Genomic DNA, 17,299 nt, shown 5'->3' with positions numbered 1-17,299 from the left:
ATTCTAAACAGTCTATCAACAGACTCGGAAATCTTCACAAGAACCTTATAAGGCAGGTCCTGTTATTAGTCCCATTTCATGGAGGAGGGAATTGAGGTACAGAGAGGTTAGGCAATTCACCCGAGATCAGACAGCTAGTAAGTGACAGAGTTGGGATTTAAGCACCCGCAGTCTGGCTCCAGAGTCCCTGTTCTTAAATATTATGCTGTACTGCTTCTACTTTTTTGACTTTTCATTTAAGCACAGCTGACTGCTCCAAGCACAGACTAGGGTTTCACCTTCTCTGTATCATCCTACTCAGACACAAGACTTGGGGGTGGACCCAGGAGAAAAGAGGGAACTGGGAAGCTCTCAACCCAAGAAAGAGGGATGGGGCATAGATCAATCACGAGCCCAGAACACAGCGGGGTAGTAGTGAGTCAGAGAGAAGCTGTTCTCACTGCAGGCTTAGTGGAAAACTCATTTGTAAAATGCAGAAATAACAAGTGAGGCAGTTGCTCAGTGGACCAGGACATGGAGCGAATGATCAAACTTGGAGCAAAAAAGTCCCCTTCTCCCTCTTCCCTCCCGGGAAATCCAAGAGCTTAAAAGTCAAAAGACAAGTTATGGGCAGAAGACAAAATACAATGAGCTAATGTGGGAAATCTCTGGTCAGACAAGGTCTGTGGTTCCAAAGGCAAGGACTGCACGTTAGTCAGAATAAATGCCCCGCCTTGTCTTGATCACTTACACCTCAAGTGGCAAGCCAGGGCGTGCTAGCAGGTCAAAGGCCCAAATGACAACACGAATGACAACTTGAACGGAGTCTCCACCTGGGCCTGACTCTCGCATAGAAATGCTCCTCTAGCTTTGAAAAATTGAGAAGCTTTTTCATTTTATTGAGTAGTCAGGCAAGTCAGTCTTGCTTTCTTTAGGTAAAGTTTCACTGTAGCCTCTTTTGCCTTATGATTCAAGAAATTCCAGCTCCTCAAGTAGGGGGAGGGGGCCACAGCAGAATCAGGCTCACAGCCAGAAAAGCCTCACCCCAGCCTTGTACATATCTGTTTTTCTTTCTCTGCCTCCCATCTACCCCCATCCCCATCTCTGTCTGTCTCTCTCATACATATACACACGCTTACTCACACACTCACGTGCACAAACTATTGATTCAGTCAGCTGGTTAGGTAACCTCCGAGGCATTCTGATTATCCTACCTTGTAGACTAAACTTACTTGAGAGATTTTAGAATAAGGGAGTCATCCCTTCCTTTGACTCTGCCCATAACACATATAAAGCCCTTGCAGGAAGTAGCATGATACACAGAATCAGACCTTGATTCAAATCCCAACTCTGTTGTGCAATAGTGGACTTGACTTTCCTCATCTGTAAAAAGGGAAATTTTCCTACTTCATAAGGTGCTTGGAGAAATTAAGGCACTAATATATAATGTGCCTAGCATAAAGCTTCGTACACAAAAGACATCTAATACATATTAATGTCTTTTTGCACAAGAGGTCAAGAATCACTTGGGCTCTCCCTAGAAACCCAGGTTTCTTAACCCAGGGCCTTATTTCTGAGATGAGGTGCTTAGTATCTGTGTTATTTATTTCTCAAAACTAAATAATGATAGTAGGAGTGAAGGAAAAAGGCCCTACCTCCTAGAGACAGTGAAGGATCCAGAAAGAAACACAGCAGAGAACATCTTCCTTCCCCTGTGCTCATACATATACACACAGCTCTCTCCTTCCTAGTGATAGGGGACTACAAAACTAGAGAAGGAATTCCCTTGACACTTGAGAGAGAAAGAAAAGTGGTGTCACTTTTAAGATGGATTCTCAGGTCTCTCCCTAGATACCAAACACAAAGGTCAATAGATCAGAGCTCAGCAGAGCTATCAGGCAGCAACCGTAGGGAAAGGGAAATTTTCTTTGAATCAGTACAGTGTACGGTTAGGGAAGGGCATTTGTCACTTTGATTCTTCTCCTTCAAACCACTGAACAGCAGCAGCAGTAGGTGAGGACATCAGAGGGAAAAGCCTCAGCAGAACTAACAAATGCAAACACTTGACAAGTGAGAAAGCTTTATTGACGCACACGTACATTTCAGGGGTTGGAGAACAAAGGAGCGAGTTACAGGCCAGGATTCCAAATTATGCTTTCCATTACAATATCAATCCATACCAAACAAACCTTTTAAAAACACTCCTCCATTCAGATCACCCATACAGTAGAAACCACGGGAACTGCCCTCGATCTAAGGGCCTCTTATAGGAGAAATCAGCAGACTCTACCAAAAGGGATTTCTTCTCTGGTATAGACTCCTTTCACAAACAACTTTGTGTAGGTACACTTGCAAGGATAAAAAGGTCAGTCTGGTACAGTGAGTTTCAGAAAATGAGGCTCAGGTCACCAGACCCTTCCTAGAAAGGTCTCAACACATCACACCCACTTTATATCTAGGTCAAGTTTAGGAAACAATAGGAAAAATAGAAACTGAAGTTACCTCAAGAAGGAAGTCAGAATAACTAGGAGATTCTCTAAACACATTCTCTTAGAGTACTAACAGTGCCCAGTCTGGAGAAACACTGGGCCAGTTTATTTTTTTAAAGATTTTTATTTATTTGAGAGAGCGAGAGTGAACGAGAGAGAGAGCACAAGCAGGGGGGAGGGGAAGAGGCAGAGGGAGAAGTAGGCTCCCCAAGGAGCAGGGAGCCTGATGGGGGACTCCATCCCAGGACCCCCAGATCACGACCTGAGCCGAAGGCAGTGGCTTAACCAATTGAGCCACCCAGGCGCCCCAACACTGGGCCAGTTTAGACAGTACTTGGCTATTCTGGCTGGCATAATGGTATGTAGACCGTATTCTGTGTGGTACCACACCGTGGACACAAATGCTAAGGAACATGTGGCATATGAGGGGGAAGATGTCTTTTATTGGAGATATGAGGAGTTCTCCAAGAACAGCTGTATCTGTATACAATGCAAAGATCCAGCACGGGCTGGGAGACATTTCACTCTCAGCCACTCTGGTCCTATGAGACCACTGAGAAGCCATTTTGGGCACGTCCATGACTCAGTCACTACCTAATTAAAGTGTTTTTCTAAAGCAGCTCCATTACGAGGGTCCCCTAAAGGTCTAGTGAAGGTTTCTGGAGCTGGAAGGAACTTAGGAACTTTCTTAGCATTTCAAAGAAAACCATGAGACCCAAGCACTATGGAAACTGCTTAAGAGCAAGAAGAGTTAAAAGCCAAGTTCCAGAAATGTATCAGGGTAAAAATGGAGTTTAAAAACAGAAATTGGAAAGGAAGGGGGCAGACCTACTCACCTCTCTCCCATCTTCTCCTGTCTTTAGTAACCCAACCCTGCTTCCCAGAGCCTTGGCCTCAGACCAGGCACACCTTGAAACACAGACCTGTGGGAATGCCAAAGATAGCCAGGGCTTCCTGGGGAAGGAGGAAACGGTTTGCCAGACAGGAGATAAAGAACTTGTTTTAAAGGATTTTTAAGTTAATTAAACACCATAAAGACATAAGCATGGACTCTGGATATATACTAGATTATGCACAAATAAAAACATTTTGAACAGACCCTTAGTCTTGAGCCTGCTTTAAAAAGGGGAACAAGTCTGCATCACTCTAGCATAATAAGAATTGTAGAAATACATGTTTATACACACACATACATAACACACACACGTACACACACACACACAAAATTATAAATCTTTGCTCTTGGTTTCTTCACTTCCTCCGACTTGCCCTGGACAGGGCTGGACCTGCAGAGAAGGACAGGGACTCATAAGCCCAGCTTCTGCTTGGCCATCGAGGAACGCAGCTGCAGAGTCCCTTCTGCCCAAGACCCTGGGTACTGTCGCATCTTCTGCCACAGGCTCACTTCTTCCCCAGTCGAGTCCATCCAGTCCACCACTTCCCCATTACTGATCCCTGAGGAGAAACACCAGAGGAGGCTGAACAGGGAACCCACACCTCAGCCCCCTGAGAAAGATGGGTGATACGGCAGCAGCTAAACACCTTTTTTTCTCTAGCTGTAGACTCCAGGCCTGAGGTTCGGATTGTATGTGGCCTCATTCCTCCTGTCTTGTAATTCATCTTTTCAACAAACATTTATTGAGTGCCTACTGTGTACCGGGTACTCTTCGGGGCTTGGAAGATACAGTGGTGAACAAAGCAAAAAAAAAAAAAAAAAGTCCTGCCTTACAGGCAGCTTACATTTGAATGGGGGAAACAGAACATCTACAAGGAAGTCAAGAATACTTCAGATAGCGAGATAAATGTCATGAAGTAAATAAACAGGGTGATCGGCAGTGCCTAGATCAGGGCCTCCTTTAGACGGAGTGGTCTGAGCGCCCCTCCAAGGAGACATCTGAGTCAAGCTCCAAAGGATGGGAAGGAGCCAGACAGAGGTTAACAATAATTGCAAAGGTTCTGAAGTTGGAATGAGCTTGGTATATTTGGGGAGCAGAAAGAGTCATTGTGCTTGGAGCACAGGGAGCAAGTAGGAGAGTGATATAGGGATGAATTATAAAGGAACAAAGGGGCCAGAATCTATAGGGGTCTGGCAGAACGGTAAGAACTTGGGATTGTCTTCTAAGTACAAGAGTAAGCCCCTGAAGGGTTTTAAGCGGGGGACTGATATGAACTGGCTTACATTTGTAAAAACCTCATTCTAGACACTTTGGGTTAAGTGCTTTGTATGACTTATTAACATACAAGTAGTATTTAAGGCCGCAGGCGTGCAGAGACTGCAGAGAGCAAAAAGGATTCAAGACTAAGCCTTGAAAAACACCAATATTTAGTTTGGGTAGAGAATGAGAAAGCCACAAAGACAAGTGCAGAATCAGTAGAAGCTAAGTATTTGAAGAAAAAGGGAGTGATCAGCTATGCTAAATTGCATGATAATTCTAGTAAGATGAAAACAAAAGTTTACCATGAGCAACTGCTCAGTGAAGTGGTGAGACAGAAGCCAGATCACAGTGGACTGAGGACTAAAAGAGATGTGAGGAAGTAGAGACAGTTCCTTTTAAGGAATTAGAAGGGGGACGCAGGGTCAAGAAAAGGTTAATTTCTGTTTCTTAAGATTGGCAATACCCAAGTGTATCTGTTTTCACCTCCAGTAGGGAGGTAGAGGGAATGAAAGTGATCAGACAGCAGAGACAGGAGATTCCAGAAGTGAGGTTAAGAAGGTTAGGGGGTGATCCAGAACACTTGGAAAGAGCTTGGCCTTTGCTAGAAAGGCCCCTCTTTCATTATAACAGGATGGAAGATGGAAATTATCCGTACAGCTACAGGTAGGTTTTTAGATTTTTTTTTGATGCTGAGATGATGGCATTCGTGGCCATCAGGGTCCCGTTTATGTGTGCGCATTAACAGCGCATGAGCTCAGCCTCCCCTAAGGTCTGCACAGAGTAGGCACTCAGTAAACAGTGACCAAATGTTAACCGAAAAGAAAAGAAGACAACGCTTGCTATAGAGAAGCTCTGAAGGAAGGGATAAAGGCAGATGAGGAGGGAAAAATACACAAGAGACCTTTAAAAGAGTTAGGACAGGGGGAGAGGCTCTCACCAGTGCCAACACCCAGCCTGACCCCGCCCAGGAAGTCATTGCTGGCCAGGGGCTCCCGGTCCCACACTGTCAGTTCCAGGCACATGTGCTGTAGATCTTCCAGCCTCACACCATTGTAGACAAATGTGTGGTTGTAGTGGGGATTCAGGGTCTTCTTCATCACAGGAGTTTTACGCTTACTGGCCTTGTTCCTCATGGGAAGGAGGTATCTGGCAGAGGGTGGGCAGTGATCAACGAGCTACTCAAAGCTGGCAAATATTGAGCGAAATTCCCCTGTCCCCCTACCGCAGGCCTAGCCCAGGAAGGTAAGTCGCCATGCGGATGCTAGCACACACAGACCCTCCCTCCTTCGAATATGCCGAAGCAGAGTTCCCACTACCCCCACTGGATCTTTCACCTGATTCAATTCCTTTAACCTGGAGAGAAAATTAATATAGTGTCATTAGTAAACTGTTATCTATACTCTACCAAACAGGGGTTTTAAATATTTGATTCCATTTCGACTGGACAAGGTCCTCTTTCAAGAAAACCAGTGGTCATAACTCCAGGCTTAGCCACACGATTTGCTAGAGAACTTGAGTCAGCGGGGGCGGGGAGGGGCGGTGTGATCTATCATTTGGGGAAAACTGGCGTTGCTGCAATACTGTGGGGAACAGGGTCCTGCGCTCCTAAATCCGAACAGTCAGAGGACACAGCTTTTGATTCAGGATTCATCAAAAGCCGAAGTCTATAACAAAGGAAAAGTCCAGCCTCTCTGTCTTCCACCCTCCTCTTTGGAAATCCACACTACAGCACCATCCAAACTGAGCTCAGACCAGGACAAAGGCAGAGGTTTTGTGGAGGTTTTCCTATTACCTACTTTCAGGAACAGAGTCGGTTGCGGGAGGTGGCAGGATATACAAGGATAATATCCATAGAGAAAGGTTAATTTGGGTTCCTCTCGTAGCTTCCTTGTCCTGGAACTGGTTAGTTTGGTGCTGGAGCCGGGGACTCACCCCTTGACAAAGCTGTCTGAAGTCCCTCCTGATTTGGCAGCTGTCAGATTCTTGGCTTCTTTGATCCACACCTGGAGCTCTCCCCCTTCCCCACCTTTACCTGCAAGGGAGGTCAGCCATAGCAAGTGAGCATCTCCCCGCTTCAGATTTCACTTGACCTTTTCTACAGAGCACCTTCCATCCCTGGCTCCTGAAGGCAGCAAGCTCCATGACAACTGGACCACATCTGACTTCCACCCTCAGGACCTAACACAGTGCCTGACTCAATTAGTAAGGACAACAATAGCAATAAATGCTTTTTAGAAAACTGGCTATGTGCCTGATTCTACAGTAAGCATTTAATTGTCAAAGCAACCGTATAAGATATCTACTATTATTCCTATTTTATAAATGGGAAAGTGGAGGCTTAGAGAAGTAAAGTTGCCTGATATTTGTTGAATGATTTTTTTTTTTTTTTAAGATTTTATTTATTTATTTTAGAGACAGAGCACAAGACGGGGGAGCGGGAGAAGCAGACTCCCTGCTGAGCAGGGAGCCCGATGCGGGACTCGATCCCGGGACTCCAGGATCATGACCTGAGCCGAAGGCAGTTGCTTAACCAACTGAGCCACCCAGGCGCCCTGTGTTGAATGATTTTTAAAAAGGGAACTCCCCTGCTTGTGTTCTTGATCCCATGCCCACTTTACAGGACTCATCAAGCATCATCAATTTCAACCACCACCTTCCATTTTTTTTAAGATTTTATTTATTTATTTGAGAGAGAGAGAGAGAGAGAGAGTGAGCGAGAGAGAGAGAGCACAAGCCAGGGGGGAGAGGCAGAGGGAGAAGCAGACTCCCCGCTGAGCAGGGAGCCGGACGCAGGGCTTGATCCCAGGCCCCTGGGACCATGACCTGAGCCAAAGGCAGACGCTTAACCCACTGAGCCACCCAGGCACACCCCTCCCTTTTGTTTAAAGATTTTATTTATTTATTTGAGTGAGAGAGAAAGCACAAGCCAGGGAGAAGAGTTAGAGGGAGAACCCACCTCCTTAATATCTCTTCCTCTACTAGTCCTGTCTCCTCAGTCTAAATATATGCTAATCTCACCTCTTCTTTTAAAAATCCTTTAAAAAGGGGCACCTGGGTGGCTCAGTCAGTTAAGCATCTGCCTTCGGCTTAGGTCATGATCCTGGGGTCCTGGGATCGAGCCCCACATCAGGCTTCCTGCTTATCAGGGAGTCTGCTTCTCCCTCTCCCTCAGCCCCTCCCCCTTGCTTGTACTTTCTCTCTCCTTCTCTCTCAAATAAAATCTTTTTTAAAAAGAAAAAATTCTTTAAAAAGAAAATCTCCCTTTACACTTATCTCTTTCTTTCACCATCAATTATCCTAAAAAAAGAGTTCACACTCACTACTTCTGCTTCTTTGCTTCATTCACCCGGCCTAGTTTCTGGTGAAATCTGGCTTCTGCTTCCACTGACCCACTGAAAATACAACCTAACGCCGATGAGCCATGTCTTCTCCATCCTCACCGGCCTGACATCCCAGTAGTATTTCAACACTATTGACAACCTCTGCTCTTTTCTTCTCCAAGCCCTTTCCTAATAACCCTCTGCCTCGCTAGCTTTTCGTCCTCTCTTTAAAGTGTTGGCTCTTCCCTAGGTTCTATCCTTGCTTCTCTTCTCTAGTCATCCCGCACACCTTTCTTGGGGGTATTGTTCATCCCCGTATCCTATGGATTCGACCCTGCTACAGGTATCTTTCTAAGAACTTTGGCTTCCCATTGCACCAATGGATCAAATTCAACTCCTTACCCTTATGTTCAAAGCCCTTTTCAGTCAGGCACTCACCTTATCAACAATTCCAGCTCCACCCCCGCATACACAAACCATAACTCCAGTGCCACCTGGAGTTTGTTCACGGTAGTGAACTCCTCACACACAACCTCACATTTACCATGCCTTTTTAAAACCTTTGCTCATGCTGTGTCTTCTGGAACTGCTCTTCTCACCCCATCCTCTTCCTTTCCTGCCTGGTAAAATCTGAAGTCCAGTTTCATCCTTACTTCCTCTTTAAAGTTCTCCCCAGGGGCGCCTGGGTGGCTCAGTCGTTAAGCGTCTGCCTTCGGCTCAGGTCATGATCCCAGGGTCCTGGGATCGAGCCCCACATTGGGCTCCCTTCTCCCTCTCCCACTCCCCCTACTTGTGTTCCCTCTCTCGCTGTGTGTCTCTCTGTGTCAAATAAATAAATAAAATCTTTAAATAAATAAATAAAAATAAATTTCTCCCCAAATGTAACCAGAGAGAATTCATCACTCCTCTTTTAGCATAGGACTGTCATCCTTGCTACACTAAGCTTCTCAAGGGAGGTCAAATATGTCTTATTCATTTACATATCTATCCCTAGTCACTAGCACAGTGCCCTGTATGTTCATTGACTCTTCCTCCACCTTTAACTTCCTGTCCCTCACACTTCACCACCCCTTGCAACTACCCTTTCTCACCCCCAAAGTTTCTGTTCTAATCTGCCCTCTTCATAGCTTGCCGTACCTGGACCGAGACCAAGTCTGTTTAATGGCCTAAAAAAAAAAAAAAGAGTGCCAACCCGAAGATACTCCCTTCTGCTTGAAAATGATACAGAAAAGGCTCACTTAGTAAAGGAATCTTCCCTAGAGGATGATCCAGGGAGCATCTCAATCTGGTTTCGCCCACAGTGCTGGCGGCCAGCTGCACTATCTCACAGCCACCCTGTACAGAAGCCTCAGGGCTAAATCCAGCCCCCACCCCACCCCACCCCACAAAAAAACAAACTCACTCTTTTTCCGGTCACCTCCAATAGGGAGTTTGGAGGCTGGGATGTATTTCAATGAAACCACCAACTCGCCTTTGTGTGATGGCAAGCCAGTCGGGGACTCAGCACTGATCTGAAACACAGGGAAACCCAACAGGTCAAGCGGGGCTTCTCAGGGGCTGTTGGGACCTCTCGCTGAGGAGACTCGAAAATTGACTCCAAGAACAGCTTCACGACATAAGAGAATCCTCCTTATGAATACAATCCAGGGTCCCCAGGCCACGGCAGCCATGGGTTTCTAAGACAGTTCCTTCAGAAGGGGCTGCAGAAAAACCAACAAAGGTTCTTCATCATGGTATCAGTTGCCTGCGAGTCTGTGTGGCAACTTCGCTGCAAGACCTTTGAGGGTATTCAGAATCTAGTAACTGTAGTGTAGTCGTCTGCAATGCCCACTAGATTCCAAATATATATATATATATATATATATATATATATATATATATACACACACACACACACACACACACACACATACAGTCTTTTTCAAGAGAATGGTATGTGTTGCTTGTATGATTTTCAAAGATAAAAAGTATTTTTTTAAAGAGAGTTTGCAAAGATTTGAAAGCTAGGTGGAACTCTGTTGCAAGGATTTGAGCATGCCACAATTTCTGATTTTATATGTATTTACGTTACTTTTGATGAATGGCTGTCTCTAGCACTAGAACCTAGATGCCAGGAGGCCAGGAGTCACCCGAGATTTGCTCGGCCTAGTAGGCCTGACACTTAGCCAAGTACCCGGCACATAGTAGGTGCTCCACAAATATTTATGGAATGAATGTAAGAGTGAATGAATGAATGTCTGGAATGAGCGGCAAGTGGCATATTGTCTTTGGCTGTTGGTACCAGAATTGCTTCATTCTATTGGCTCCCTGGGCATGGTTCACTTCTTTCTGCTTCGGTATCCATAACATGAGTTGGTGCAGACCAGACATGCCCTGTCACCTGCCTGTGTTCACTGGGGCTCCTCTCACCTAGGTCCTCAGCATGGAGTATACCAATGCCAGGAAGGCATAATCCCCATTGGCTTGGAAAAATGTACCACATACCCAGATGCACAGTTTAGTATATGGGAGAGATATAAAAGAATAGGGAGGTGGATGCCAGGAAGAGAAAGCTGAATGGGAGCAAGTGGATTGCTAGGGGGAAAAAAGAGATAGATCAGAGGCAATAAATGTAGACAGTTTTAAGTTAAAATAGATCTGTAATGCTGGAGTGGATTTTTTGTTGTTTATACATGTCTACACAACTGATTCATTTCCAGATTGTGAACTTCAGGAGATTCTTAAAACTGGAGTTTAGCCTTCACAAGAAATTGGTGTATTTTTTCAGTAGCATATTTCCATTCTAGCTCAAAATAATTGCAAAGAGCAAATGTCTCCATCTTAACGCAGTTTTTTTCTTTTCTTTTGATGTAAGACGCTTTCATTGGCAGTAGTTCATAATGGCTTATGGTGACATTTCCAATATCATTATATCAACTGTAGGCCCCTGAGAGAATGACTCGTGTGCCAAATGATTAAGAAATTCTACATTTCTGGGGCGCCTGGGTGGCTCAGTCGGTTAAGCATCTGCCCTCGGCCCAGGTCATGATCCTGGAGTCCTGGGATGGAGCCTCATCAGGCTTCCTGCTCAGTGGGGAGTCTGCTTCTCGTCTCCCTCTGCCCCTCCCCCAGCTTGCGCTCGCATGCGCGCGCTCTCTCTCTCTCAAGTAAAATCTTTAAAAAAGAGATTCTACATTTCTAATAATATGCTATAGATTGGTGATCACTGCTTTCCTGCTTTTATGTATTTAAAAGGGCAGATGTGGGGCACCTGGGTGGCTCAGTCATTGAGCATCTGCCTTCGGCTCAGGTCATGATCACAGGGTCCTGGGATCGAGCCCCGCATCGGGCTCCCTGCTCCGCGGGAAGCCTGCTTCTCCCTCTCCCACTCCCCCTGCTTGTGTTCCCTCTCTCGCTGTGTCTCTCTCTGTCAAATAAATAAATAAAATCTTTTAAAAAATAAATAAATAAATAAAAGGGCAGATTTAACATTGTTAATATTTTTTATGGAAGGAAGTAGCTATCAAAATATTGCATGACTGACTCAACAAATCCCACCACCAGAAATTTCCCTTATGTTACATTCACATAAGAATGCCAAGATATATTACAGCATAGTTTTAACAGAAAAAAAAGCCAACAATTTATAATATAGGCACATGAAAGAACACTATACAGCAATGAAAATGAGATAGATATGTAAGTGATGGCAGAGAAAGATGTCCATGATAATGAATTGTTACATGAAAAAAATCAAGGTATATGTACACGATGGGTTTCATACAAGCCTATTTGTATAAAAAGGAACAAATATAAATCCCTACGTGCATATTCATGCTGCTTAATATAAAATCTCTATCAAGATATCCAAGTAGTTGATAAGGGTGGTTATTTCTAGGGATTGGAATGTACTTTTCTTTTTATATACTTCTGTGTCGTTGCAATTTCAAACCACGTGTACACAAATCCTCTTGTTCTTAATTTTTTAAATAAGCAATACATGTAGACATGGTAAAAAAGTTCAGACATTCTAAAAGGGCACACAGAGAAAACTAAATTGCTCTCTCACCTCAGTCTCTCTTCCCAGAGACAGCCACTGCTGCTAGTTTCCTGGCTATCTTTCCAAAGATAGTCTATGCACCATGTACTATTTTTAGCATTGAAAAATGCTAGTGTATACATCAAAAACTAATGATACGTTGGCTAACTGAAAATAATAATAATAAAAAAAGAAAACGTTAGTGTAAAAAAAATTTACCAAGGAACCTTGCCATTGAACAGTTCAGATCATCAAGAAATCCTAACTCTCTTTTAGCAATTTCATCTTAACCAGAATGACAGTGTCCGTGAGGTACCAGGCATTGCTTGGCACTTTGTGGACAAGCCTGTGAAAGAGAAATATTATTATGATCTCCATTTTGTGGATGAATAAACTGAGACTCACAGAAGTTAAGTGACTTGCCTAAGTTGTTTTAGAACAGGGGTGACTGGGCGCCTGGGTGGCTCAGTTGGTTAAGCGACTGCCTTCGGCTCAGGTCATGATCCTGGAGTCCCTGGATCAAGTCCCGCATCGGGCTCCCTGCTCGGCAGGGAGTCTGCTTCTCCCTCTGACCCTCCCCCCTCTCATGTGCTCTCTCTCATTCTCTCTCAAATAAATAAATAAAATCTTAAAAAAAAAAAATTAAAAAAAAAAAAAAAAAAGAACAGGGGTGACTTACCTAGCTGGCAGATAACAGAACCAGGACTCAAATCCAGGTCTGCACTTGGACCTCAGGCACTATTTTTGGAAACTGCTACACTCTCGCCTGAGGTGCCATCACCAAAGTAAAATTTGCCCTGGCTTGTGTGACTAAGAGCACAATTAGAACCCCATGAATTGTTTTACTTCCCACTTCTTCAGTGAAAAGATCAGCTCGGAAAAGGAGTGATTAGGAGACACCCAAGAGGTTAGCTTGGAGAAGAGGCGCAAGTTAGGATGTTAGGGTATGCCCGGCCTCTGGAAGGTTATGAGGCAAAGCTTGGCACACATATGAAAGACTTTTCAAAGGAAAACCGTGCTTCATCCTTTGCCTGGCCTACAAGGAGATGATAACACACTTCACGTGCAAGCGCATCTAAAGTTACTGTCAAACTCAGAAACCCCAGCAGTGTGCCCTAGAACTCTACAGATTACATTCAAAGACGCCACCAACATGTACCAGCAGAGGTCCCTGCAGACCATGCTACTTCAGATCCAAACTGTGTAAGGAGTTGTTAAAGCAGACTGACTACCTTTCCGTGTAAAGGGAGGCAATGATCCAGTTTCTTATCAAGCTTCCAGGAATCCATCTGAACCTCTGCCTCTCCAAGGAAAGTGTTTCTGCCAAAACGACCATGATGCCAAACTGAGAACTGCAAAGTCCTCTGGGCCAGAAGAGATTCTGGGATCTCATACTGCGAAAGAAAAAGAGAAGCCCAAGGTGATTAGTTTGTGGTAATTCCTCAGAAAAGATTATTCCAAACTCTGAGCAACCATACCCAAAGTCCATAATCCTGAATACCAAATTACTTTGGTCCCTAAGTACTTTGAGTTTCCTTAATCAAAGCCTTCACTTACCCCATTTCACACAAATCCACATTCTATGGTGGGACCTGGAAAATCAATTTTTCCTTGACTGGGTAAAAGAACAACGGAATCTTCAAAACAGACTGCCACAGAAACTCCTGATCCCAAATGACTTTTTAAAAGGAGATTTGTGGGGGCACCTGGGTGGCTCAGTCGGTGAAGCGTCTGCCTTCGGCTCAGGCCATGAACCCAGGGTCCTGGGATCCAGCCCCGTGTTGGGGGTCCCTGCTCAGCGGGGAGCCTGCTTCTCCCTCTGCCCCTCCCCCCACTCACGTGCACGCACTCTCACTCTCTCTCTCAAATAAATGAAATCTTTTAAAAAGTAAAATAACATGAGATTTGTGGTCACATGAATCTCCAGTTTCACAACAATGCAAGAAAGCCAGATCACTTTTGTTCTCTTCTCTGGGAGGTTAGCATGTGAACAGATGCCCATGGCATATATTCAGATACAGACATGGCCACTGAACACCATGTCACCCAGCCCTGGAGCAGAGGAATAGCTACAGCTTAGCACACAAGACAGAACGTGTTCTCCTCTCGGGATCTAGATACGTACTCTGAGGGTCTCATCATACAGTGGATTGGTGGTGTCCCGCTTGATGCTGGTTTTTCTTTTTCCTTGGCGGGACCTGTCAGGCAGAAGGTAAGTCTTCACGTATCTAGAAATCAAGGAGAGTACGGAGTCATTTATTGTTTGTTTGTTTTTTTCCTCAAGCCCATTCTTCACTCCTCTGCTCTCCATACAGATGCCATGATGAAATGAAAATGTCACAGCAAGCCCTCTCAGGCATGTCCTTCTAGCATGTTCCCAGTCCTGGTCCCTTTCCCGTATCTCCCCTAGCCGCTCTCAAATACACCTCCCTGTCTGCCCAGGAAGTGATAACCGAGATGCCAGGGTCCGAGCTCCCATCTCAGAGCACCAGTCAGATTCCAGAAGCACTCACGGGTTAGAGCGCTTCTTAGCTTCATCAGCGTACGCCAGCTGGTGGCACTCCTTCACGTGGATGACCAGAGTCTGTGTTTGCCGCTCATACTTCAGGGAAAAGGCAATCTTGCCAGTCACAGAGATGTTGCCAAAGTCGCCAGCTTCACTATAGATGCTCATCATGCTGCCAATTGTACTCTGCAGATAAAGCACCCACAAACATCTGATAAAGGCATACCTCCCCTTCCCACACTGCTCACATCTTCCCTCATAATAAAGCCACAGTCACTGAACAAAACAACATCTTCAGAAGCCCCTGCGGTAAGCGAGCGCTGCCAACAGTCTTGTACCCAGAGGATGAGAGAGCTAGTAGCACACTCACTGCTGAGGTTAACAACCAGTTCATGGCTCACCCATGCTCTTAGCTTCTCTTCTTTCCCTCTTTTTACAATTTTTAGTTTTAGTTTTCACATGGCCCAGAAGGTAGACAAGGAATACAGGTAAGATGAAACTATGTTTCTGGTATATGTTATATATGCTAACATGTTGGCTGGCAGGGGTCAGGTACTAATTAAAACAAAGTGCCTTAATTATCTGTGGGTTTCTTTTTTTATTTAAATCTTAGTTAACATGCGGTGCAATATTGGTGTCTGGAGTAGAATGCAGTGACTCAGCACTTACATACAACACCCAGTGCTCAACATGACAAGTGCCCTCTTTAATACCCATCCCCCATCTAGCCCAGCCCCCATCCACCTCCCTCCATCAACCCACAGTTTGTTCTCTATTCTTAAGAGTCTCTTATGGCTTGTTTCCCTCTCCTTTTTTTTCTTTTCCCCCTTGCCATATGTAAGCCTGCCATTCTATTCCTGTGTGGGGATGGGAACGAACCCCAATCACTTCGGTTCCTGACTCTCTGTCCCCTAAACACCAATCTTCATACTTCTGACAGAACTAGGCCCTAATTCTTAAATGTGCCTTTAACTTCATGATTCTGATTGACATTGCTGCTCCTTAATCATACCCAGGTGCCAATTAACCCTGCCAGGGCCCCTGTCAGGACAATGCTCTTGAATGTGAGATCTGGAGTGGACTGTGAAGAAATACTATCTTGCTCACTTCGTGGCCTGTTAACCTTTTTAGAGGAGAAGTCATGGTTTACTGTTCACAAAGCTGTGATCAAGAATGTCTCTAGCCCAAACTGCCTAATTACTGACTACTTCCAGGGCAGAGGCCAAGGAAAGTCACCTAGCTGTACCCTAAGCAACTACTATCTAAACTGAGGATATGAACAGACAAATGCATCTCACTTACCTGGAAAGAGTGACAAGGATGATTTCCCCAGGTCCTGGCTCAGCTCTAGAGAGATACTTCCTTCATTCCTGGTACCCCAACATGTCTGTAGCCCAAAACTACTAGAACTTACCATGGAGGAACCACTTCGCATGCTGCTCCTAGCTAGCTTCTGGCGATGCAGCTTCACCAGATGGTCAATGTCTTCTTCTTCCTCTTCCTCTTCCTGGAACAGTAAATATAGATTCAGAGTTAATAAAGTTAGAAAAAGTTCAAAGACTAATAAACTTCCTTGAGTGGGAGCCATAATTATGACTCAACTCTGAAGTGTCATGCGCATATACATGCACATTATCCTCATTTTGTGTCTCCCATTTCAGGCTTCCAAACTATATTCCAACCATCTTTTTCCAATCTCAAAAGAACAAGATAAGAATATCTCTTTCCCATTCGACTGCCCCAACCCAACCAACGCTTTATATTTTAATCAAAATAAGTATTTATTGGGGCGCCTGGGTGGCTCAGTCGTTAAGCATCTGCCTTCGGCTCAGGTCATGATCCTGGGATTGAGCCCCGCATCGGGCTCCCTGCTCAGCGGGAAGCCTGCTTCTCCCTCTCCCACTCTCCCTGCTTGTGCTCTCTCTCTCTCACTGTCTCTCTCTCTGTCAAATAAATAAATAAAATCTTTAAAAAAATAAGTATTTATTTGAGCTCCCAACTATATATCAAGCAACGTATTAGAAGATAAAAGAGACAGTGAAGACAGTCTTTTTTTTTAAGTGATTCAGCAACCAGATTTACTTTAGAAATTTGGAGGAATTAAGATTCATGTTGCCTTTTCCTAAAGAATTAAACAGATTGATTAGGAGTATCAAGTACTAAGGTCAACTCTAGATTTATAAAATTTCATATAGCGACCAATACAAGGGTACTTACCATATCTACACTGAGGCCTGGGACAGATTTGCTTCTGTCTCCCAAGGAGCCACTTTCATGTCCCACATCTTCCGGGCGAAGATCAATCACAGATTTAGTATATTCTGAATGGAAGACCAAAAACCCAAAACATAAGAGACCTACTCTTTTCCATACCAAGAACACATCCAGGGCATGCAGGACTTCAATCTCAAAGGCCATGAAGGGAAACCTACCTGAAGGCCTGAGGACTTTTCTGGTGTTCTTCTTAAATATCATCTCACCCTCATCAACAGATATCACATTTTGACCCCCAGGCTGAGTTTCCTAGGAAGGAATAAGGGCAAGGAAATGGAAAAGGATTGTAGGGTAGCTGGAAGGATGGAGTAAGGAAAAAGAGCCTTAGGAAGAATAAGGCTCAGATTTTTGCTAAACTATACAAAGTTAAAGGAAAGATTAATTTAATCTTAGGAATTTAATCCTAGGAAGTAGTACGAAACGTATTTTCTCACATGTTTCAACCAAAACCTTCAATACTCCCAAGTGAATCTAAACTGAAATTTGTTTAGTTGAACTCTTGATGCAAACTGCTCCTGAGAAGGGAGAAAGAAAGAAAGAAAAGAGAGAGAGAGACC

At 44.5% G+C, this 17,299-nt stretch overlaps 1 protein-coding gene across 6 annotated transcripts in view; it reads right to left on the bottom strand.

Annotated features, from left to right (window-relative positions):
- Positions 1-2,042: 2,042 nt before the first annotated feature.
- Positions 2,043-17,299, bottom strand: part of SYTL4 (synaptotagmin like 4) — a 60,852-nt gene continuing 45,595 nt past the window's right edge. For all 6 annotated transcript variants that reach the window (XM_035025184.1, XM_035025264.1, XM_035025372.1 and 3 more), the window contains 10 exons: positions 16,901-16,991; positions 16,686-16,789; positions 15,883-15,975; positions 14,476-14,654; positions 14,088-14,190; positions 13,195-13,356; positions 9,347-9,455; positions 6,557-6,656; positions 5,562-5,770; positions 2,043-3,923 (listed from right to left, as the gene is read on the bottom strand). In XM_035025184.1, the coding sequence (XP_034881075.1) occupies positions 3,775-3,923; positions 5,562-5,770; positions 6,557-6,656; positions 9,347-9,455; positions 13,195-13,356; positions 14,088-14,190; positions 14,476-14,654; positions 15,883-15,975; positions 16,686-16,789; positions 16,901-16,991 (1,299 nt within the window). In that variant the 3' untranslated portion in view covers positions 2,043-3,774. The remainder of the gene's footprint in view (positions 3,924-5,561; positions 5,771-6,556; positions 6,657-9,346; positions 9,456-13,194; positions 13,357-14,087; positions 14,191-14,475; positions 14,655-15,882; positions 15,976-16,685; positions 16,790-16,900; positions 16,992-17,299) is intronic.

The sequence above is a fragment of the Mirounga leonina genome, unplaced genomic scaffold (genome assembly GCF_011800145.1).
Source record: "Mirounga leonina isolate KUSES-001 unplaced genomic scaffold, KU_Mleo_1.0 Mir_101414, whole genome shotgun sequence".
Taxonomy (NCBI): Eukaryota; Metazoa; Chordata; class Mammalia; order Carnivora; family Phocidae; genus Mirounga; species Mirounga leonina.
Note: the sequence above shows the minus strand (reverse complement) of the source record. Positions and strands in the feature narration are given on the sequence as shown.